Source organism: Centruroides sculpturatus, unplaced genomic scaffold, assembly GCF_000671375.1.
Source record: "Centruroides sculpturatus isolate CEXI.00-Female unplaced genomic scaffold, Cexi_2.0 scaffold335, whole genome shotgun sequence".
Classification (NCBI taxonomy): Eukaryota; Metazoa; Arthropoda; class Arachnida; order Scorpiones; family Buthidae; genus Centruroides; species Centruroides sculpturatus.
The window spans coordinates 197,840-224,147 of NW_019384713.1; the positions used below are offsets into that span (position 1 = coordinate 197,840).

At 28.8% G+C, this 26,308-nt stretch overlaps 2 protein-coding genes across 9 annotated transcripts in view; both read left to right on the forward strand.

Annotated features, from left to right (window-relative positions):
- Positions 1-26,308, forward strand: part of LOC111627879 (transducin-like enhancer protein 4) — a 161,677-nt gene that overhangs the window by 27,355 nt on the left and 108,014 nt on the right. For 2 of the 8 annotated variants that reach the window (XM_023371552.1, XM_023371553.1), the window contains exon 2: positions 19,778-19,840. The exons of the other annotated variants lie outside the window; for them this stretch is intronic. In XM_023371552.1, the coding sequence (XP_023227320.1) occupies positions 19,802-19,840 (39 nt within the window). In that variant the 5' untranslated portion in view covers positions 19,778-19,801. The remainder of the gene's footprint in view (positions 1-19,777; positions 19,841-26,308) is intronic. 8 annotated transcript variants of the gene reach the window in all.
- On the forward strand, positions 5,699-10,428 carry LOC111627881. Its single transcript, XM_023371562.1, has 2 exons — positions 5,699-8,102; positions 8,154-10,428. The coding sequence occupies exons 1-2, from the start codon at positions 7,226-7,228 to the stop codon at positions 8,315-8,317; spliced, it is 1,041 nt and encodes a 346-aa protein (XP_023227330.1). The 5' UTR covers positions 5,699-7,225; the 3' UTR covers positions 8,318-10,428.

A 26,308-nucleotide genomic window follows, 5' to 3' on the forward strand; every position in this document is an offset into this window, starting at 1 on the left:
AAACAAATCTAGAGTATACATTTTAATGTCCGCTGCTAATTCTTTATCCAAAAATTAAATTATCTAAGTCAAAATGCTGCTTGCTGCTTTCTAGCATTAAGTTCTAATTTAAATATTTTTGGATACAAAACATTCTCTTAAGAAGTGTGCATAAAAGAGAAAAATTAATGAATATAATTTTGTTATTCAATAAAAAAAATAAAAAATGCAGCCATTGTTGTATTAAAGCTATCAAAATTTTGATTTACTGATAAAGAAAATATTCAAAATAAAGAAAGAAAAATTTTTTTTCTGGTTTTTTCTTTTTTGCAATTAGTGAAGATTTTGCAATTATGGCTTTTTAATCATAACTGAATTTTTGAATTGAAATGTTTATTATAATCAACAGAATAAATATTTTTGTAAGTTAATTAATTTTTTTAACACTCTTGTTTTATCATCTTGCAAATCATGTTCCTCAACAATTTTCCAATTAATTAATTTCTGAAATAATTGTTGTAAATTCATAGAATTTTCAATTATGTTACTTTTTATTTGTTTATGTTATGAAGTTTTCACCAAATTGTTTTCAATAATGTAAGATGCATTTTTATTTAATAATTCAGGTGGAAAAAGATAAAGATGAGAGATTACTTTTGTTGATAATCTTAAACCTGTGCTTCAGTCATGCAATTTTATTAATATTTTTTGTTCTGAGAGAGAAATGTTTGCAAAATTTTATATTTAAATATTATTAAAATTGAACAAGTTAAAAATTTGTATTTACCACCAAATAATTTATTGTAAAAATAAACATTTTCGTTACTTTAAATAATAATCAAGTTTATAAATTTCATAACTTAAACAATGAATTCAAGAAAAATTGTAAATGATACACATAAGTGTACAGTACATGACATCTACATGTTCATAAATTTATCAGATTATATACAGCTCTGATACTAGTATCCATACAGTATGTGACTTGATTTGAATTCATAAACTAAAAGATTACAAAAGAATTAAAGGAAGTTTTTTGTAAACATTTTGATAAATCAAAGAATTATAATGAGTTTTAAGGCTTGAAACATTTCTTTTTTCCAACTCACAGTGAGGTGATATTTTAAGACAGTAGGCTGTTAATACATCCATTTTATTTAATACTTTGTCTTTTTCACATTGATCTGCCAATACATGATTCGGGTTCTATATCCTCCTCTTGGTTTGATATACATTCTTATGATACTATCTTCTGTTTGTTCTTAAAATTACCTTAACATTTTATAAAGTATATAAAATGTATCAGTTTTTTTATTTCAAGCATAGTTTTTTTACAGTTTTTAACATTGTGTTTTAGTTTTTTAGATTTGAAATGTATATAATGTATTACAAATCAAAAAATTTAAATCAAAATGTTAACTAGTAAACTAAACTACAATAATAGTAATAAAGAAAATTAGGGTGAAAGAAAGAATTGTATTTATCTCAACTTGAAAACTAGTTTATGGATTTAAAAAAAATCAGTGTATATACTAGTGAGGTCTGTTTACACTTGAATAAATAATATATATATTTCATAAATCACAATATTCATTTAAAGAATCTTTTTGAATACAAAACTATAAAAATTTGGAATACAACCTCACTATAAATCGAAAACTATTCATCCTGTTTATATCTGTTTTCGATTTAACAAACATACCTACATCCAAAAACGTTGAGTACCCATGGGTAGCCCCATCTCAGGGAATCTTTGTGAATTAGTCCTATGACAATTGGAGGAACGGGCATTAAAAAACATCAAGCAGAACATCCTTCTGTACACCCGATATGTCAATGACGTTTTAGTTGTATGGAGAAAACGTCCTAATATTGGGGATGCGTTAAAAATGTTTAATAATAACAGCTACAGATTAACGCTAAAGTTGGATCAGGAGAGCGGTAATAGCATTAATTTCTTAGACATCAGAATTCAAGTAGCTGATATTAAATTCATCACGGCAATTTACCACAAGGCTACTTGCATCTCCCTATTTATACCTTCCAATTCAGCGGACCCATGGTCATATAAAACATCCGCATTCCGCACTTTTGTGGCCAGAGCTTACTCCCATTCTACATGATTCTACAGATACCAACAAGGAGCTGGAACATCTCAAACAAGTAGCATACAACCACAGATATGGCCGCACTTTTATCAACAGTCTGGCATCCAAACATCTAACTCGGTCATCTAACACGGTTAACAAAGCAGAAGCAAAACAGATGATCTTAGACTACGAACCAACACTACATCGCATATATAGAAGGATTGCAAATAGTTTAAACGTACTCCTTGCCTATAGAAGGAAACCTACCGTTTTCTGCCTTCTCTCAAACGCGAAGGACGACAATGAAGACGCTCTGGCTCCTGGGATTTACCACATCCCCCTATATGATGAGAGGTTTGACAGATTACTAGCTTACATAGGATCCACGTACAGATTGCTGCAAGCCAGACTAAAAGATCATAAATATGACGTGCTAAAAGGTAACATCAATACGGCTTTGGCACGGTATGCCAGCAATCTGGGGATTTCCCCGTTGGGACCAGGCCAAGCTAATACACAAGGTTTTCGACAGGCAAAATATAAAAATTGTAGAAGTAGTAGAGATCTACAAGGCGAGCATGAGTGGAAACTGCATCAACACGGATGTCATTCCTGTATCGTCAGCGTGGAAACGCTATCTAGACTCATAATATATGCCATACAGGATACGTCACAGCCATTTTCGTTCTTTTAAAAAAATTGAAAAGGCAGCGAAGTTCTATTTATAGAACGGTTTTTCCAGTTGATAGTTCCTGAGGAAGGCCGATAAATTTAGTGGCTGAAAACGTTCGATATGTGTTTTTGACTTTAGGTGTGATTTGTGAAATTTGGAATAGTGTAAAATATAAATTATATTTACTGTATTTTCTTTTATTTTTTATAACAGTAAAGCAATTAATTCTTTAATGATTATTTTTCAGTTTAAACATGGTTAAAATATTAAGCCGAGCATAAATGAGTCAATATGGTTGCTTCATTGTGTGGACCAGTGGTTCTCAATCGGGGTCCACAGAAGAAAGTACCGAATTGGGGTTCACAGTGATATTTTAGTGGTCTATAGGGTAATTCTACTTCAAAACAATTGTTTTACTGAGAATTAAATATCTACAATATATATATTGTCAATTTCTTTATTACTCATTTATTGCATAAGGGTTAAAATATAAATTATTTAAAATATTGAATACATATATGACATATATATCTCATTGACAAAGGTCAAAGAGAGATTATAAAGTCAGAGTTTGTTAGGAGAATCTTATTCCATCAGTGTCATTTTCACTTGACAGTGACATTTTTGAATGTTTTTGTTTCTTTTTTTATTGATGAAAAATATAAGGATTTTTTTTCCTGTGCCTTGTCTATGGGGGTCCACAAAAAAAATTAAGAGGAAAAGGGTTCCATGGGTAAAAAAAGGTTGAGGACTACTGGTTTTTCAGGTCACATGACTGTTTACTTTCAACTACTGCCAATGATTGCCAGATTGATGAATGACTGTGCATGAGCATTATAATTATCAAACAAAATATCCAATAAGTTGAATATGTTTGTTTTTCTGTGAATATGTTCTTTGTTGAATAGACTTCCTACATTTTGTCAAAAGGATTGGTTTTGAGTCCTCCTTTCAATTGCAGACAAATTTGCTTTAATGCCAGAGTAGATCACTTGTTAAAAGATCAATTCATTTACATTGAGCTTTACATAAATTGAAATGCATTGAAAATCATGCTATTTTAAGCAGTATCGGTTTTATTTATGATTTAATCCATATTTACAATTCAATTACAATTTAAGTTTGTTAGTTTAATTTTAAATATCACTTGGAGTATAGGAATCAAAAATTGTTAAACTTTTTTTTTATTTCAATGACTGAAAACAACAGGAATAATACACAAATATTCTGAATATTGAATTAAAATATTTTATAGGCTTTTTTCTCTACGAAAATACATTATCTTTTATATATGTGCAGCATTTTGGAATGATGCAGTTACATAAACCATGTGGCTAAGTGCCAAGGAAACATGTTGGATTGGTGCTTTAGAATAGAATTGACAGATGTTATAATATATATGTATATATTATAGAGTAGCATGATTTTCAACTTTCCTGTTTTAATATTATTTAAAAAATTTATTTGCCATTCATATTTAATTATCACTATTACACTGATTTTTAAATAAATTAATAGTTAGTATACAAATACATTCAAAAACATCTGCTAAAAATTTAGTATATATTTTTAGATGTACTTTTTACATGTTTGATTGCTTTGAATGATGTTATTTAATAGGATTACTGATTCATGTAACATTATGAATAATATGAAAGCAAATAATTGAAAAAAAGAGAACTTTTGAGAGAAACACATTTCAAAATATTTTTTTGAATTTGTAAACAACTGGTTATTACAGAATTTAATTACTAAAATATATTTTTAGAATATTTAAAATATAATTTAACTTTTAATTAGTGTAATGCAAAAATTTATTACACACTATATCGTGATGATAAAACATTTTATCTGGATTACCAATGAAAATAATCCAGAAAAATAGTAAGAAACAATTTCATAATTATATCAATTAAATACTGTTATGTAAGGTAATATTGGGTTGTTCGGAAAGTAATTTAGTTTTTTTTTTACCACTAGACAGATTAGTCGTATTTTTCCCGCCATATTCATTCTAAACTGTATTATCATTATATATTTTGACATCTAGCATTTTAAAGCTTATTTGTAAAAAATTTTGTTTGATTTTGTGCAGTTGTTTATTTTTTTGTGTCCCATCAAATATGGAAGATAGAAAGCAGCATTTTCGGCATATTTTGCTCTTTTATTACCAAAAAGGTAAGAATGCTGTTCAAGCGAGGAAAAAATTGTGTGACATGTATGGAGAAGATGTATTGACAGAACAACCGTGCCAAAACTGATTTAGAAAATTTCGTTCTGGCAATTTCAATATTGAAGATGGACCATGTTCTGGATGGCCAGTTGAAGCCAATGAAAAGAAAATAAAGGTACTGATTGAAGCAAACTGCCAAATAACAACACGTGAAATTACTAAGAGATTAAATTTGTCAAATTGAACCGTTTATGTTACTTGAAACCAACTTGGTTTCGTTTCAAAGCTTGATATAAGAGTTCCACATGTTCTTAAAGAGAGATGCTCTCTTTGGTGGGATTTTAAGGAAATTTTCTTTTGGAGCTTTTACCAGACTATTTAACAATTGATTCGAAAGTGTACTGCCATTGAGTAAACAAATTGAGTAATATCATCAAACAGAAAAGCTGGCCAGAATTGATAAAAAAAACAGGTGTAGTGTTTTACCACAATAATGTCAAATTTCACACAAGTTTGGTAACTCGTCAGAAACTGTTATAACTTAGATGGGATGTGCTATCACACCAACCGTATTCGCCAGATAGAGCACACTCAGATTATTACTTGTTCCAGTCTATACAATTTTTTTTAACTGTAAGACATTTACTTGAAATGACAATGTCAAAAATCACTTGGATCGGTTTTTTGTAAGCAACGATCAAAACTTTTATGAATGTGAAATCGTGCTACTACCAGAAACGATGACAACAGGTATTTGACCAAAATGGTCGATATATAATTCAATAAAATATTTATTTATTATAAAAATATTGTTTTTTTTTCCACGGAAAAAACCAAAATTATTTTCTGAACAACCCAATAAACTCAATGAATAACTTTTATAAGCAGAACAAAAAACCTTTAATCATTTATGTTTTTGACCACTTCTAATGACCTTCTTCAATGGCCAAAAATATTGATGATTAAAAGTTTTTTTGTGCTACTTATAAAGGTTGATTTTTTTCAAAATTATAGTTTTATCTGCTAATCATTGACATAACAAAATTTCTTATCTTATGGTGATCAAGACTATGACTAGTGTGTCTTACTTCCAACTACAAGTTTGCTGGACCAATTGGTATTGATATCCATATATGGGACAGTTATATAACTTCCAATTATGAAGTCTGATCTGGCAAAAGCATCCCAATTTCCTGTATGTACCTCACTAGAGGACCTAGCAAAACCAGAGGAGCAAAAAGTTTCTAGCAAAGTTGTTTTTTAAGCTTCTAGAATCTAGGTCTGCATGGGGCTTTTGTATCACATACTAGTCATGTCTGCAAGACAATCAACAGTACTCCACAAATTCTTTTCTACAACAGGGACACAGTGGTGACTCTCCCAAACAACGAGCAAACAAACCTTCATAAAAAAGTTGTCCCTATGTAAAGTCATAGTAACAAGATATTGATCAGGCAAAAATCATCTCTAAAAAGCCAATCACAGTCAATATGATTGAATTAAAGTCTTATAACCTCATTCAAAACAGTCCCTAACTGGCTGTTCTCCAACTGATTCTCTTTTGCACAACCAATCCCCTGAGAACGGCTGCCCAGTCTATCCACTTGTTTATTCAAACTCCACAGTGTTCTGGTATCAAAACCACTTTGAGTGACAAGCCATAGCTACATTCAGCTGTGAAAAATGGATATGGTGACATTATGCTCTTTGCAGAACAAGCCATGACCCTCAAGAGTGCCTTCAGAATGGATAAGATGTCCAAGAAATAGACCATTGGCCTGCCCAAGTATGTGATGGGGCAAAAGTTTATGTGCTGGTAACAAGACCAACACCTCTTCAGTAAAAATGGAACATTCTTCATGTACTAGTAGGGTCTGTGAGAAGTCCTCTCCCAGGAATCTGATTTTTATAGCACCAGAGTCTTTGATATGTCTTGGGTAGTGTTGCAATGGCAACACTCACCCAAGATGACCATTTCTTAGCTCAAGCCCAAAAAAGCCATTGCCACATTCATTGTTAATGTGTTGTCTCTCTAGAAAGGAAAAATCATGATTTTAACTATATATCCTTGGCCTTAGCCTTTGAATCCATGTGTTCAGGCAACTAGCAAAGAAGGCATCTGAAGCAAATGAGAAATTAGAAGGTAGCCTTCTTTTTCTTTGTCCAAATCTAGGTTGTGTAGAATTATCCAATAACTGTGTAATAATAAAAATCTGTGACATGATCATAGTCATGGCCTAAGGGAGTCTGTTCTGTCAAGACCATCTAGCAAAGAACAAATGGGGTTGATTTGATGCACCACCCAAAGAAATGGTCAAGTATAATTCAGAAATGGTCATTTTAGCAGAGTTGATCATGAGGAATATTGAACTCAAGGTTTTTAGCTTTCTCCTCACGATAGCATATCCACTGTTATACCTTAGATACACTGATGATATTCTAGTAGCTTGGCAGGATACCCATGAAGATTTCCTCGCCCTCAAAGATTTTCTCATGACCATTTATCCCACAATTAATCTTACCTGGGAAAAAGACAATGAAAGGGAAATCGCATTTTTAGATCTAAAAATTACTAAATTCCAGGATACTAGAGTATACTTGGTATTCCATAAATTCAGTGGGGTTCCTCCCCTAATCCCTGCTACAGCATACCAGCCGCAACATTACATCAATGCGGCAATTGCCCCTTTAATCAGAAGGGCCTTTCTATCTTCCAGCCAAGCTGCTATTGTTACTGAGCTTAATGTTATTCTCTCTGCGGTAAATGAGGCGGGCTATACTAATGCCAAGTTTATGTACATCTCTGGACAATGTTACATACATACCTTAAATAAGGTAAAAAGATCGCTTTTTTTCGCTACTACACTACATCTCCCAAAAGAACCTACAATAGTCCTTCCTGCGTTACCATTCTGTGGTCATGTCACTATCTGTATTTGCCGTATTTTTAGGCGACATGTGCTTTTTCTGCCAGTTTCTCCATGGCCAAATCTTAGGAGGTTGCTAGCCAATGACAGAGATCCTACTTCCATACTAGAAAGATCTGGGGTTTATTCTATCCCACTGGAAAATATGTCGGGTGGTTGCATCCAATATATTGGCGCGACAACCAGAATGTTGTCTTATTGTATTTTGGAACATCAATGTTCCATCAGGGCAGGCAAGAGTGAAACTGAGCTCGCTAGAATTGGTATTGCAACACCAAGAGTGAAACTGAGCTCGCTAGAACGGGGTGTGTTGGTATTGCAACACCAACACACCCCGTTGTGGAGCCAGGTGGTGATACTAAGGCATTGTAATAACAGAAACCTCGTGTATATTTGGGAGGCCCTCCTTATCAATGTACTAAATCTGTGCAACACCCCCACACTTGATTTCCCCCTTTGTGGGTCACTTGTATAACTGCCTAAGACAACTTATCTAGCTCCACGGTTTAGAGACTTTTAGCACATGCGTATTATAGCCGCGCATGTTTTTATTTAAATTGTTCTCTTATGTTCCACCACTGCTTTTGTTTCAAAATGTTAATACCGTTGGACTAATTTGATATTCATACTCAAAAAAGAAAGAACTTTAACCATTTTTAATGACTTGACAAAGACAAAAATAAATATCATCGAAAGCGCTTGTTGATCTAGCGACACTCATTTGTATATGTTAAGATGTTTCTCCTAGAAATGGTCAAGACTTGCCACTGTCATAAACTCAAGGGTTCTTTATTTTCAGAATCACTATTTTTCAAATTTAAATGTCTTTGTGTCCTTAATTTATTAATTTAAACTTAAAACATCAACTAGGACTTGCAGAACCAGTTATCCAGTATAATAAGTCCTAGTAATAGATAAGTCCTAGTTGAAGTTTTAAGTTTAAATTCTCTATTTTTCAGTTCTACAGGAATTCCTTGTTCAGCCAGTTTTTGAAGGTCATTGTTGGTAAGGCTTTCACCAGAAACCTGCTGTAACTCCTCAATATCCTACTCGTCTACATCTCCCAGTCCTGCTGTATCAATTAGGTTGATAATTTGATCAACCTAACAATACAGTGATAGGCTATTCTCGTTGAGAATTCTTGGATATCTTCAGCCATAACTTCTTCCACACGTTCGTGCATTTATCGGTTAATTCTTGCCAAGTGAAGCCGATATTTCCTATGGCATCCATGATGTTATATTTTTTCCAAAATTACACCAAACAACCAAACAAACAGATAACATAAAGGGAAATGTAGCGCTACAACAAATTGCCATTTTTTGCTGATTGGTTCGTGTTTGGAAATAATCGTATTATATGCGAAGCAACGAAATTCCACGATAATTTGAATCAGTGTAAATTTTGAGCTTTTTTAGGCTTCGAGAAGATCGCATTATATTGAATCAGCGTTAAGTGGGGTCTTACTGTACTATCAAAGTAATTTGTACAAAAGTAAAGGAAATTTTAATTATCAAGTTACTGAAAGGTCTTTAAAATGTTTCAGTATCCCTTAAGACAAGTTCAATGTTACTTGAAAACATTAATGACTGTGTTTTCAGGTGAAATTTGTTCCTAAGAAACAAAAAGTTTTTGGAAGAATTTTTGTGTGAAATAACTAACACCAGTCCATAAATTTTAAATTATTTTAATTTAGTAAATGTTAAAATGATGTTGATGATATCACTTTTAACAAACTTTTTAAAATGTGGCATTGTAGATTATTATGAAAATTTATTTAAATAACTGAAAAGCTTAAATTGTGGCAGTGTAGATTTATTATTTGTATTACAGCTATATATATGAACTCACTAATGATAAAGTTGATAACTAAGGAAGTACAATTTTCTGCAGGATGTTGTCATCAAATACTATTAATGGCTTAAATGATACTCTTCAATTTCATTTACAGAGATTTTTTAATGTGTTTATATATTGTAAGTTAATCAGTTCATCTTATTGAAAGATAAATTCTTCAATGAATATGATCAAATATTTAAAGTTATTAATATTGGATATTTTTATTTTTCAATACAGATTTATCTCTCTTGATAATTGAAATTTTTAAGATAGTAAATGTTCTTCTAGGAGTCTTACATTTTAATTAATTTAATTTAATTTAATACTTTTGAGGAACTAATTTTACCTTTTTAGGATATGCTGGGTGATCAAATAAGAAGTTTACTTTTGAGGAGTACACTTAACAACACTGAGTTGCTTGCTTGTTATTGCTGTTTCATGTGAGAAACACTTAAATCTTAAACATCTATTTACTGAGGACTTTAGGAATAGCATTTTAAATTTCTTGTTGGCATTGTCAAGTCAATTCCTGACAAACAATGTTTTTGTTTGATTATCCTGCATGTATCATTTTGCTTGCTCTTTAATACAAATTATTGACTTAATACAGAATTTTAACTTTTCTCATTGGTTTTCAATATTTCTAACTCATTTAACAAATCCAAGTTTGGTTTGTTATGTATGCATTAACTTATATACTAAACTTTGCATGCATTAATTTAAAAACTTTGTTGGTATTTTATGAAATTTGGTGTATATATTTATTACTTAAAATTTTTTTAAACAGACAAATTAATAATGCAACTAATATAAATTTTCTGAAAATGTTCATTAACATTTTTAACATTCCTTTTAAGAATTTAATAGTGTGCAAAAGTTGTAAATTATAAAATTATATAATAATTCACATTTGATGCATTGTTCAAGCTTTCTTTATTTATATGTTTAATGTTTTAATTTTAAATATAAGAAATTATATATTAAAATAAGAATTTATTGCAGTAGGTTAATTTAATGTTTGTTTTTTTTTTTAAATCTGGACCTGAAATTACAACATTTTCATTATTTACATTATTAATTCATTTGAAAATGCAAATGATATTAATAAAAAGTTAAAAAATGAACTGGTTTTTATAGAAAGTTTATTATATACTTGATAAGTAATATTTATATTTATGTGGAACTTTTTCAAAAAATTTCTATTCAGAAAGTATTCCTTTTTAGTGTTATTATGGTACTAATAACATAATGATGTGACATTCACTATGATCTATTTTGCATATTAATTTTTTTGAATAACAAGTTTATTTAATAAAATAATGTAAATTTTGCTTTACAAGTTTTAATAATAATGTGAGATGATTATTTTAATGGTAGCATAAAATGTTGTTAGAGGTTTTGCATTCCATTGTATGTACTGTACACTGTACATTGTATTAGGTTATGCTCACAGATTAAGTGCATGATAAAACGTCATAGTTTCAATAATACCAAAATCATTTTTTTATAGATGATTTGATGATATTTAAACCAAAACTGGCAGAAAATGCCACTGCATAACTCAAAATTTTTTGCTTGTTAGCTGAAAAAGTACAAAAGTCCAAATTTGATATATGAAAAGAAATTTAGGAATATCAAAGTATTATGGATGAAAGAATGAGTTATCCAAAAAACAGGTCTGTAGAGTTGGCACTCCAAGCCTCTGAATCCAACTCAGAATTTTGAAAGTTTGACTTCAACTCATGCCTCTAAATAATAATTTAAAATAGGTATTAATTATATTTGCATGAAACACAATAAATTTGTATGTAATCCACTGGTTGTTTAGCTATATTAACTCAAGTTGGCATTATGATATGCAAAGAAAGACCATGAAATAGGGAAATCATAAAATAAGATATTGCATTACAGGAGGCTCCTATTATGTAAGACAGGAGGTTAATACTCTTGTTAGGAGCTTAATATAAAGTATGTAATAAAAGATACAGGAGTCAGAGTTGGTCCATTTTTACCAGCTTCAACTCCATCATCCTCTCCAAAAGTCAGGCTGTCTGTAATGCATTTTCTTTGATAAAAAAATCGTTGTTCAACATGTCAAAGCATTTTATGCTTTTTAAAATGTATGGAACAATGTATAAAAATTAAACAATACTAATCATAACAAAAATTTGTCATTTTGTTTGAAAAAATCAGTTTTAAATAATGCAAATATTTTAATTAATAATAGCTTTAACAGAAATATTATAAAATTAGTTAAAATGCTATTGTTGAAGTTTTATATCAATAATAATTTGTAATGTTTAATAATAGTAGCAATTAAATATTATCATCTGTTATTAACTAACTACTAATTATTTTTAGTTAAATTATCTTTCTTGTTCACTCTTCTTAGGAAGTTACTCCATTTATCTATCTATCTTCTACTTCTTTGCTCTACTTGATCTCTTGGGATTCACTCACCAGCTAACATTATTTGGTCCAAACATTGCATTTATTAAAAAATCATTTATGTTTTAGGATTTTTATGTATTTACAATCATCCTAATGTTGATATGATATATTTTTTGTTGTGGCTTTTAATATATTCTTATAATGCCATTACCTTAATAATTAGTTTTTTAAATTTATTCTTAACAAATGTTTCTATGAATTCTGGTATCAACTACAATGGTTTCATTTGCATATCGCAACTTATTATGCAAATGAATAATATCAAATAATAATGTAATGAGCAAACAATATTTTAAATGTCTCATTATATTGTATATTTTAGGATGTTTATAAGGAACATAAAATTTAAATTTTGTTAAATAGGAAATTAATTTAATTGTCTCAAAGTAATCTTAGTTTTCTTCTCTCTCTTTAGTCAATAGTTATAACTGAGTAATTTTGATATTTGTTGGGCTTTCAAATGAATATTTATTTGCTTTATTTTTATTTTTAGAATTTTTCGTACATGCAAAGAATTTCTATTTAAAAGTAAATTAACAAACAATGAAGATATTTGTATTATTCATTAATCAATCTATTTTTTTAATAACATGAACCTTTCATTATGTTAAATAATGGATGACTAATAGTTTTCATGGATGGTCAAACAGCCGAAAACATTTGTTTAATGATCTGGAAACGAAATAATTTGATAATTTAACTGGAATTATATAAGTATCTTTATAATGTAAAGTTATAAATACAATTTTGAATCAGTAAATACTGCATCCATTAAAATAGTCATAATACAAAAATCTCAGAATAGCACTTGATCCTATTAAAAAATCATAAAGAATATTGATCTATATTGTGTGTGATGCAAGTTTCATGATTTAAATTAAAATTTCGTTTATAAATTAATAAACTTTGGCTAAACATTTTAAAGAAGATAGAATTTGTTTGTTCTATTTAATGATTGAAAGAAAAAAATGGTAAACATGTTTGATTCAGCTAATCATAAGAAATTCTACTTTCTCTAGTCATTTATAATAGAATTCACATCTCTGACAATTAAACATATTATTTGTCTTTTGTTGCTAAATCAATGATTAGAATGATTGATTAGTTAACATGAAGTATCTGTACACTAAAGGCTATGCAAATAGCCACAATTTTGTCTGTTACAGATAGTTCTGACCCACAGTGGAGTTAGCTAGCATAGATGAGTTAGAGACGTCTAACACTACTATTCATAATAAATTATGAAATCTAGATTGGATTCAAGCCTGGATATCCCACATTAGTAGATTGACTGTGCCAATGATTAGAATGAATGTGCATTATTAGTAAGAGATTTTCTTTTTGAATATAAATAAAAAATCATATTTAAAGAAAGTTAACTTAGAACTGTCTAGTTTTCAAAAGATGACACAGAATTTTGTTAATGTGCTTTATATTAAAGTAAGATTTACGGATTTATAAATAGAAACAAACATTTATTTTTTAATTTTATTAAATTTTGCTGGATTTAACAATTTTTATTAATTATTTATGATACAAGTCATTTTAATTTTTAATGTATGTATACAATAATTTAATGGTCTTTCTGAATGTATCAATTTATATTTTTTGAAAATAGAATTTAATGAGAGTTGAAAGACACAAAACTCTTAATGTGCTAATATGTAGTTTTCTTTTATATTGAAATTTTCTTGCTTGGATTTCTAATTTGAGATTTTGACATCAGATTCCTTTTGGAAAATAAGCGTTTTAACAGAAGCTACTTGTGATTGGTCTTTTCTTTGCTTTATGACATTCCTTGACCAGATCTTAGAGTTGATGATTGATTTTTGAGCATTCTTGGTGATGANTGTAAAAATTGTAGAATCAATATTTTTCTTAATTGCCAAAGAATTTAAATGAACTCTAATGTTTAGTTTAAATTTGCTTAAATGTTTTCGTAAAACGATAAACTTTTAAAACAAGTTCAAAGTGCTAATTATCCTTTATCTGTTATGACCAGTTTTCAAATATCTAATAAGGGACATTTGTTACATATGCTTTTGTTTACTTTAACAGTTATCTTTAACTAGACAAACTGTGTGATTATGATTAAACAATTACACTATTTTCCTTCATTTAAAGATCAGATTCAATGATCCAAATATGATGTCTAATTAAAATTCTGTTGTCTGGATAAGCCGAATGGCAAGTTGTTGTTATTTCCTTTTTATACATTTTTGATCTCATTTTTAAAAAAAATATTTGCTTTGTTTAAATAAGTTTTTAAATTTTAATGTGATTATAAATTCCAACACACACTTGTTAAAGTTATATTTAAGCATCTATACAAAGAATTGCCATTCTTTGTATTATCAAACTTTTTCATTATCTATTACATATTACTTATCAAATTTTTCATATGAGATATCAGTAGTTGATGCTTTATTATTTGCACAATGATTCATCTGAAAATTATTATTTTATAGTTATGTTTTATGTGCATTTAGAACTTTGCTTTATCAGATATTGCTTTTTATTTCACATTAAATATTTTAGAATTTTGAAGAAACCCAAAATAGATTTTATCCACAGGAATTAATAGACCACATTGTTATGAATATAGTATGATGTTTATTCAAAATTTCTGTTTCTTAAAGTAAAGATGGTGTACTAACCATTGTTGCAACTTACCTGTAGCTAAATTATTTAATGCACTTTCAACGGTGGGATTTTTAAAAATATGATAACATTTTCAACCCAGTTAATGGACCATCCCCAGATATGGACAGTTAAAGGCACTCATTGAGAATTTGTTCTTTTGACTGTCCATGCTTGAGGGTGACCTGTTAATTTGATCAAAACTATTAGTGTTCTTTTTTTAAAAGTCCCACTGTTAAAAATGCATTAAGTAATACTCAAAAGTAATACTCAAAGTAAAATAAACACTGCATATATAGTCAATATTCAGCAAGAAGAAACAAGATTGTAGTATTTCTTGCTGGATATTTGTTGTGTGTGCAGTGTTGTGTAACAAGTTTTGGGTTTTTCGGAAAGTAATTTTTTTTTTTTTTACCATCAGAGGAATTAGTCATATTTTTACCCGCCATTTTCATTCTAAACTGAATTATCATTATATATTTTGACAGTTGGCATTTTAAGGCTTATTTGTAAAAAATTTTGTTTGATTTTGTGCAATTGTTTATTTTTTTGTGTCCCATCAAATATGGAAGATCAAAAGCAGCATTTTCGGCATATTTTGCTTTTTTATTACCAAAAAGGTAAGAATGCTGTTGAAGCAAGAAAAAAATTGTGTGACATGTATGGAGAAGATGTATTGACAGAACAACCATGCCAAAACTGATTTAGAAAATTTCGTTCTGGCAATTTCAATATTGAAGATGGACCATGTTCTGGATGGCCAGTTGAAGCCAATGAAAACAAAATAAATGCAGTGATTGAAGCAAACTGCCGAATAACAACACGTAAAATCACTAAGAGATTAAATTTGTCAAACTGAACCGTTTATGATCACTTGAAACAACTTGGTTTCGTTTCAAAGCTTGATATATGGGTTCCACATGTTCTTAAAGTAATAGATTTGCTCCATTGCATTAACATCTGTGATTTGCATCTCAAATGTCAAGAAAATGATCTATTTTTGAAGCAAATTATAACTTGCGATGAGAAATGGATTGTATACAACAATGTCGAAATCACTTGCATTCGACATTGTTGTATACAACAATTGTATACGACATTTCTCATGGAGTAGAAAAGATGAGCTGGCTCAAAGTACTTCAAAAGCCAATATTCATAAAAAAAAAGTGATGCTCTCTGATTGGTGGGATTTTAAGGGAATTGTATTTTTTTGCACTTCTATTAGACAATTCCACAATTGATTCGAAAGTCTACTACCATCAACTGGACAAATTGAGTGATATCATCAAAGAGAAAAGGCCAGAATTGATCAACAGAAAAGGTGTAGTGTTTCATCATGATAATGCAGACTTCACACAAGTTTGCTAACTCATCAGAAGCTGTTACAGCTTGGGCCCTTAGTCTCGAGTTCTTCGTGTTGTACTCGAACTGATGTCATCAAACTCACTCATGTTACTGTGACTCACATAATTGGTAGTCTCGAGTTAGACCCTTCGAGCGAACTCGAAAGGCGAGCGGAAATACATCATACTCACTTGGGTGCATGTGTCGTTAAGCATGATGGGATTATTTACAATGCATCTGGGTTTGCGACTATAATGATTCAACCAATCAACTTAACTGTAACAAGTTGTAAACAAATCAACGTGAATTAGTTTACACGTGCTACAGTTAAAAATTGTCTTATTGCAATATAGTACGCAGAAACAAAATGAAAATCATCAATGTTTTATTTTAAAAAATAAGCGAAGAACAAAAAGAAATATTAGTAACATATGTAGAAAATAATAAGAAAATGAACAGTGGAAAATTCGACAATGAATTTACAAGAAAAAGACAATTCAATTTGTGGAGAGAATTAGTTGAAAAATTAAGTGCAATCTCACGTGCTCGACTCAACGTGACTAGCAACTCACATGGTGAGATGGGAAAGCACGTGAGTTAGAACTCTAGACTACCATTTTGACATCAGAGTGTGAGATGGTACCACGTGACACCTTCAACATGTTGGGAGTTGTAACACGAAAAACTCGAAACTAAGAGCCTTGGATGGGATGTGCTACCACATCCACCATATTCACCAGATCTGGCACCCTCAGATTATTACTTATTCTGATCTTTACAAAATTTTTTAAAGGTAAAACATTTACTGTATATGAGGATGTCAATAATTACTTGGATCAGTTTTTTGTAAGCAAAGGTCAGAAATTTTACGAGCTTGGAATCATGCTACTACCAGAAAGGTGGCAAAAGGTATTGGACCAAAATAGTCAATATATAATTGAATAAAATTTTTATATATTATAAGAAAGTTGTTTTCTTTGTCACGAAAAAAACGAAATTACTTTCCAAACAACCCAATAAGTTTTTTATTATCTGTGTTTAGCAGGACCTTATATATAGCATTATTATAACATCTTGACATTAGGGGTCTATTCTACTCTGTTCATATATTACCAATGTGATCTTTTATGGCTTTTAGGCAAGAAAGAATGGCAGATATAGACTGTATTGAAAAATGAGGCTTAAAATCTTGGCAGTCTGACAAAGAAAATTAGAAAATTATTCAACTCAAATTTCAAATGTACTACTGTATTCTGAGATTTGCTCAGAATTACTGTAATTTTGAGACAGCATGGAAATTCAGAATAAATTGTACCATGCAGTTTTCATACACAAGGTTTTCAGAGGTTCAAGGACCAGCAGATTTGATGGGCTTGACTGGTGTATTGCAGAATTCATCTAGTGATTTCTAGATGAATTCCGAGATTTGTGCCAAGGGTCTTCTAATCATGAGACAATCAATTCAGTTGAAAGTATTGAAAATGGCCTAAAAAGAGAACTTTAGGTAATTCTACAGATGTAGAAATAAAGGTCATACTATATTTAGTTTTATTTTTTTTTTTGCTTATGAAAAACCCCTTGAGACTTGTGGGTCATATTAAATTACAACACACCACACCAGTTAGTGGTTCTGTTTGTCATTGTGGGTTATATTATTAATATATATAAATATACAGTATATAAAATACTATATTTGAAACAATTCAACAAGTATCACTTTCTATTAGCTGAACTGGGGCTAAATTTTCATCTGTATTATTTAAACTTTCTTTGGTATTATTTTTACTCTAGATCTGTGTTTCTCAACTTGTGTACTATGAGAACACTGATTGAGAAACACAAACTCTATGATATTCCAGTATTTGACTGGTTTATGGATAATTTAAATTTTGCAAGTTTTGAATAGATGAGCTATAAAAATTTCAAAAATAATCTAAAAATTCTAGTTGTTTGTGTTGTTTTTTTATTAGTATATTTTGTTATGTAAAAAATGCAAGTCATCAGTGCTTCATTTGTAGCACTGATGATTTCATAAGGGCATCTTTAGTATAATACTAGAAGATTGTTGTACAGTAGAACCTCGAAAACTCGACCTAATGTGGACCGAAGGGTGGCCGAGTTTGTGAAAATGCCGAGTTATCGGGAATGGGGTTAAAAAAAATAAGTACGAGTAATTCCTCAGAAAATACTGTACTGTACTTGTACAGTATTTACTTGTACAGAATATAACAGAGAATAAACTGCCCAAATACCCTTAAACAAAGGAAAAGTACGTCCTTTATGAAGGCATAGAGCCTCTACTACATGAAAATGAAAATTAATGAATACACTGTGTACAGTAATTTACCTGATAAGACAGACCTCAGAAAAATACTTTATGAGAGCTTTTATACTTTTATAAAGCTGTCTATAATGAAAATTAATTAACTAAGGATTTTTTCGCCCTGCCAAGGTGTGGACCAGTTATCCGGAGTGCTAAGTTATCGAGGGACGAGTTTTCGAGGTTCTACTGTATTACTAGTTCAGAAAGATTGTAAATCACTGTTATGAAATCATTATTTCCATCCACAAGTTTGATTTTTTCATCAGAATATTCATAAGAATAAATTGATCCATAAAATTCCTTATTGCTAATATCTTCCAATTAATTTTTGTATACACTCTACTATTTACTTCTGAATATGCATGAAAAATCTCTTATGAAGTTGAGTTGTAGTCTATATATGTAAATGAAGAAATATTGCATATAATGAAAAATACCACTCATTATGAATAATACAAGAATACATATGAAAGTTTAATAGTTCTTGCAGATGATGCAGAACTGAATGATTTCAAAATGTTATTATTAAAGAAATACTTTTTCTCATTTAATTCTTGTCTGATATGATGGTTATTTACATAAACATATTCACAAATTCAATTTGAATCAGCTTAAAAGAGCATTTGGAGGATCTGAATATGTTGGCGATCTTATTATATGTTGTCTACTTATGTATGCGTTATACTGTGTAGTTGCTTAGTGCAGACTGTATAACAAGTAATGATAGTTTATCTGTTACTTCATTTCCTTTAAAAGTCTATAACCTTAAGAATATTTTAGATTAGTTTATTTTGTAAGGATATTGCATACTTTTGTCAGTTTGATGCCATTTTTACATCTGAATGATAACAAAGTGATGTAACAGTGTTCATTATTTCAGAAAAATAAACATATCTGCCATGCATATTTAAAGGGAATGAAAACAGATTATTACTTGTATTAGTTTATATTATTGAAGTATAGAATGACATGATATATTCCTGCAATGCGTTGGCAAATTACAATTTAAAGTTTACACAGATCATTAATACAAAATCTTTTTTTGTACTTTTGTTATATGTAATTTAAATATACAGTCAGCGCTTGCTTAACGTACAAGATACGGTCTATAAAAATACTGTTTAGTGAATGTACGTTAAGCGGACAGCAATTATAGAACGTCATCTTGGTGAGTTGATTCTTCTTTTTTCATAGTAGATAAACATATAATAAGTATGCCATTATTTTCAAGTGTTTAAACTAATTTCAACATATAGTGAGTTCTGCAAAAAATAAAAAATAATTTTTATCTATGATTTGTGTGAACTTTTTCTGAAAGTATTGCTGTTTGTTTCTTAGAGCCTCAGGATTTGACTTTCTACCATGATTAAGCGACTGATGAGAAACGAAGACTTTAAGACAGTAAGCATGATTTTTCTTTTAATAAAGTGAAGTTTTGGTTTGAAACATTAATAAAAACTGTCAGAATATATAAGATTCCAATTGATATAAAGAAATGATTTGAAAATAAATCAAAAAGTATACATTTTTTTAAATTAAATGATTTTTTAGAAGAAGCAAACAAGATAGAAAATATAAAAATTGGGTAGATTGATATGTAAATTTGTATAAATAAATTTACAGTATTTAAATTTACAATAATTTCATTTAGACGCAATCAGTATGTGCATAGTTAGTAAATAAACAAGTTTGATAAGATAATTATGCTATTTAAAAATTTTGTTTACAGAAGAAAATGATTATCTCCTATGGTTCTATACAAAAGCTGATTATAATAAAGTATTGCAGATTTACAAATAGCACATTAAAGTTTTAAAACTGTTTACATCTTTAAACTTATTCAGTTAATTCATCCATTAAATTATATTTAACATTTTTTTTATAAAATCTGTTAGATGTTTTGTCTTACAGTTTAATTAAATAATGAATTCTGCATGATTAATGATAATTTTTATTTGAAGTATAGTTATGAAATTTTAATTTTTTTACCAGTATGATCTATATACATTGTACCCTGAACAATACAGATTGTATCATTAACCTATAGTAAAATACATTAACTTTTTCATCAGTTACTTTATATATAATGTTATGAGGATGAATTCTGTAGCAGTATCTGGGAGTATCCAATGTTTTTAAGCTTTTAGACCTGAAAACATTTGGTGGGGCTTTTTTTATAGTATGAAAATAAAGAATGCTGTATTCTATACTTTAAGTAACATTCTATTATGATATTTTCTGATGATGAAAAATTTTCATAATTTAGTTAATGTTGAATTTTTTGCAGAATGCCATCCCAAATGTTTTTGGGTCTGTGGTTACAAAAGTATTTAGTTGCTCATGTATCTATTGGGGAATATATTCTAAAAATAAATAAATTTTAGAAACTATAATGTTAGATTTATAGGTTAAAAATAATTGGGAATTCTCATGTATTTTCTCTCTAATATAATAATATTTTATATATTTATCAAGTTTTGAAAGTCATGGTTTTTATTTTTTGTAATACTGTATCTACCAATAAATTCCAGTCATTTTACATTTTTAACAATTTTTATTAATTATTTATGATACAAGTCATTTTAATTTTTAATGTATGTATACAATAATTTAATGGTCTTTCTGAATGTATCAATTTATATTTTTTGAAAATAGAATTTAATGAGAGTTGAAAGACACAAAACTCTTAATGTGCTAATATGTAGTTTTCTTTTATATTGAAATTTTCTTGCTTGGATTTCTAATTTGAGATTTTGACATCAGATTCCTTTTGGAAAATAAGCGTTTTAACAGAAGCTACTTGTGATTGGTCTTTTCTTTGCTTTATGACATTCCTTGACCAGATCTTAGAGTTGATGATTGATTTTTGAGCATTCTTGGTGATGACAGCTAGCATCATCAAGAATGCTCAAAATTCATAGTAATTCATAACAATGCTACTTAGAGTAAAAAACATTTTTTACTTCAAGTTTGGTATTTGCAAACTGTAAATTACACTTATGAAAATTGTTAGTATTAGATAGGGTTATTGACATTTCCATGAATAATAAAAAAGTAAATGAACAGTGTTTTAAAATATTTACCATTTTATATGGATTTAATTATATTTCTATTAATTTGATTGAATGATGCTAAAACAACTTAGTAAAAGTTATTTTAGAATTTTAATTTATTATTTGATGATATTACTTACTCTATTTATGAATGTACTTACTGTATATTGACATTGAACTCTAAACCTGAAATTGTCTGTTATTGGTATATAATGTATCATGTGGTTCTCTTTTAGTGACTTATGAATTTTGTTATGTACTACAAATGCCAGCTACACATGTACAAGTATTCCTGACAGGTATACCAGAACAAGTACAGTACACCTGCCAGTATACCTGAACATGTAGTTGAAAAAATTTAATTCTGTCATCCACATGTTTAGGAATACTGGTATGTAGGAAGCTCCAGACAATAGTGATTGTAAAGTGCATTTTTATATTGAGGAGGTAGTACAGTGTATCACATTATTTAATGATCAAATATATAGAATAATTATGGTAATATAGAACAAGGAGAAGATTTTCAGTATATTTCATAGTAGTAGAGCATTGATTATCCGAATGCTGATCAACCGAAACGTCGGTTAACCAAAAGTGTTCCATTCAGACTGTGTCGTGCTGAATTGAACATTTTTGATACTAGATTAACTTCTAAAGTATAATTTTTTGTTTTTATATTTTTCAAAATATTTATTTTGTTTGTACAAAATAAAGAAATAATTTTTAACAATACAATAGCCATGATTATTATTATAAAAATTTTTGTTAGGTTTAACATTGATGAAAATTCAACGCAAAGCGACACACAATGGAGAAAAATTTCACCATGGGATAGATTAATATATTATTATTGGGATATACTAATATATGCTATATTAATAATGTATTTTTTCGTACATAATTGGTTATCTGAAAAATTAATTTTCCAAACCCCAGTCTCCAATTGTTTCAGATAATCAACAGTTTACTGTAATTCAGGAAAATGTTTGCTTGATGACAGTGAGAAACAGTTATAAATAAAATTTTCAAAAATTATTAGGGATTTTCAATTCATCTTTAATTGCTTAAATTTCAGAATCTCTTCTTGCTTTTTATTTTATGAAGAATTTAAAGAAAATAAAAATTTTGAAGAAGTGATAATGCATAATGTAGTTCAATTAGAAACCATTTCATTTTGAAGATCATTGCATGTTTTGAATCTTCATTTGTGTATAAATTATATATATACATATGTACATATATAAATACATACTATATTTTCTTGATTAAACCCCAAGATTCAAATAAACTGTGAGTTGAAAAGCTTGGGAAACACATTGATGTATTATTACACTATATAGGATCATGTGGTTTAGTGTTAGTGACAGGTAAGGAGTTTAAAATTCTACCTCTTTAAATTGTCTAGAATTGGAGAACACTTTCAAGGTTCATGGAAACAGCTTTTGAAATAAGATTATAAATATTGCCAAATATTAAGCTTGACAAAATTGCAATTGAGATCATAAGTTGAAAGCTTATCGGCTGAAGTGTAATTCGCAAAACTCAAGTTGGAAAGAAGAGGCAAATTTGAACCAGAAGATGGTAGTCAAGATCATGATTCCTATGATAACATAGAAACAGACGTGAATGACAACTTAATAACTGAATTGGTAAACATTGAATCAGGGTTAACTATGAAAACACTAATTATTTCAAATGTTGTAGCTGTAAACCCATAAATACAGTCAATAAATAGTTTTGATAGTTTGGAAAATATATGGGAAATTAATATATTTGGTTTAATTTTTAACCACTGTCTCCTGTTGCAAAAAATCCTAGGCTTCAAATAAACCCCAGGATATATTTACACTTTTACATACATTTTAAAAATAAATCCTTCTGGGTTTAATCAAGGAAATACAATATTTATATATGTACTCACATGGGATAGCAGTACAATATGTATTCTTATTATAATGCTGTTCTAATAAGAATATGTATTGTATTATTACATTTATTTAATATGCAGGAAAATCATTAACAATAACACTTAAAAAGAAACATTGCAAAGAAGAGAATTATTGTAATTAAAAAATAATATAAATGTTATTTTGCAATAACAAAATTTATATAACAATTTGTGAATTTTTATTCATTTTAATAAAATAAATAATCAATAGAACTATAAATATATAACTTTTAATGAATTATTTATTAGTTGTATGTAGTTACAAGTAATTTGTTATTGAATGGGGAATGAGTGAATCTAGTAACTTTGTTTTCCCAAAGGAAATTCTTGACCTTGAAACAACATAAAAGCTGAGAGTTTGATATCTAGTGTGAATATCAAAATGTATGTAAATTTAAAGTGCCTTTTGGCATTTATGTTCTCTTGACATTATTATGCAATAATTGCCAATTATTAAAAGTATAAAATTAAATAATAAATTTTATATTAAGTGCAGTTTTTCAGTCTTGAATTTATATATTTTATAATTTTCTTTTTTTTCTAAAAATTTTATTACCTTAATAGATATATAAAAATGAAAATATTTCATATGAATGAGTCTTTATATTATTTGAAGAAGTAAATACCTTGATGATAATCTGTTTAAGTGTGTGGATGGTTTTAATTAAATTCTTTAAACAGTTTAATGCTAAGTTTTCTATTAGATATTTAGCTACTATAACTTTTTTCTCTAATCTTAAAGTTTGGTTCTAACTTTCATATTAGAGAAAGCATTAGCTAAATATTTAATGGAAAAAACTTTCTGGGCAATTCTCCGTTTGTTGTTTAATTAAATTCAACTAAATGTTTTTTTATCTCCAAGAAAGACATTGAATATGATCATCACTAGAGATGTAGAAGTAATTTTTTTACATTTCAAGGTTATCATGTTGTTAATTTTGAATGATATAAATCTTAAATATAGTTTAGAGCTTCATTTTAGACATGTAAATTATATAAATGTAATTAATTCAGTAAATATTTTTCATTATAAACAAGAAGAAATATTTTGGGAGAGAAGATATTTTTATCTTACATTATTGAAAAATATTAAATCAACATGCATTTACTGCTTTCAGGAGTACAATATATACAACAAACTTTTAGCCTAAGTATTTTCAGACTGACAAGCCCATCATCAGAGGATCAAACATATTTCATCAAAATTGTTTAGAACATAAAATATATCATTCAATTCTAATGTGTTTGGAATTGGAATTGAATATGTTTTGTGTTCTAAATAATTTTTGTGAAATATGTTAGATCCTCCGAAAATATTTAGGCAAAAGTTTGTTGTGTATTTTGTACACAACAAACATCCAATTTGTAAGAAGATTTGAAAGAAGTAAGCATCCAATTTGTTAAGTTACAAAGGAGTAGTTCATTATTGAATCATCTTTACTAATAGCTTACATTTATAATATGTATTAAAGAGATTATCTGCAAGATAGAAGGTAGAGTCTATGTCAATCATATGTGTTTTATAATCTAACTTACTTATTGAAATATAATGGTGCCAGAAAGCAATATTGAAGTACACTATATGTCGTTTTTCAATTAGCAACTAGTAAGTTACAACATGTGCTCACTGTTATGCTTAGGCCAAAGAAGCCTGAGCTCCATCATTAAACTTGAAAAAGAAAACTAACATATTAATAAATTGCTGAAAATATTTCTTACTATTAACTGATTATTTATTTTTTTTATAATATTTGTTACTCTTACAATAATCACTTAGATCAATGAAAGATTGTTTTCGACTCATCGTGTAAAAATTTTTGAAATATTACAAATTTCCATTATTTGCAATAACAGTAAAAAGATAGGCAACAGAAAAATTACAAAGTATTTTCATCAAGTTTATGGACTTCAAATTGCACTTACTGTATAACCAAATATGTTGAAACTAAAATGAGCTGCACTGAGATTAATTTTACTGAAATAGCTAACTTCTACCATAAGCAATTTTTAAGTATGAGAATGACATAATACTGTAATTGTTTTACTGGATTATAGATTTTGCTAAAATTGGATTTATTTTATACAATTTTTTACGGTTTGTTGCATGAATCTTGGACATGCTGTAAAAATGTACAATAGCATGAACTAGTCTATTTACTTAGTAAAAGGAATGTATTGACAAATATGTGACAAAGTAACTGTGTGTTACCAAAAAGGGGTACTTTAAAAAAACTTTCAGAACTCCAATTTAATACTGTACGTTCCTGGCATCGTGACCAGGCAATGTACAGTTTATGGAACAATATAAGTAATTTCATCCAAACACAAGAAAATTGTTTATTATTCCAAAAGTTTTCTTGTTGGGAAATTTTTTTTATTGGAATTTGGCCTGTATAACATACTGTATTTATGTATGAAATTTTCAATAAATTTCTATTAATACTCAAATTACTTATCTTTGTATGTATGTATGTATGTATGTATGTATGTATGTATGAAAGCAGACCCACAACAAAATTTCTGGACAGGTTGAAAATAGTCTATCTGTATTGTCAGATTTTTCAAGTAATCTGAAAGGAAATCAACTAAATGTTAAAAAATGTTGCTTCATTTTAATGAGAATACTAAAATTAAAATCTAATAATTCAGCAATCTTCATTGATGTACAGCACTGTACAAATTTATAAGATTTCTTTTTCAAAATTTAGCACAAACATTGGAATTGGGATGGATTGGATGATATAATAATGACTGTCATGTTGGATGCATGTTAATTCCTCAGTAAATACTGATTACAGTCGACCCCCTATAACACTGTTGATTTTTCCGTTTTATATGAATTCCATGTTGTATGAGTCACTTAGATTT

What these genes read in the sequence shown, in the direction of transcription:
- LOC111627881 (XM_023371562.1), top strand. Translation starts at nt 7,226, where the DNA reads ATGGTCAAGTATAATTCAGAAATGGTCATTTTAGCAGAGTTGATCATG. An exon ending in TGAAACTGAGCTCGCTAGAA is followed by an intron (nt 8,103 to 8,153) that starts TTGGTATTGCAA and finishes AACGGGGTGTGT; the next exon opens with TGGTATTGCAACACCAACAC.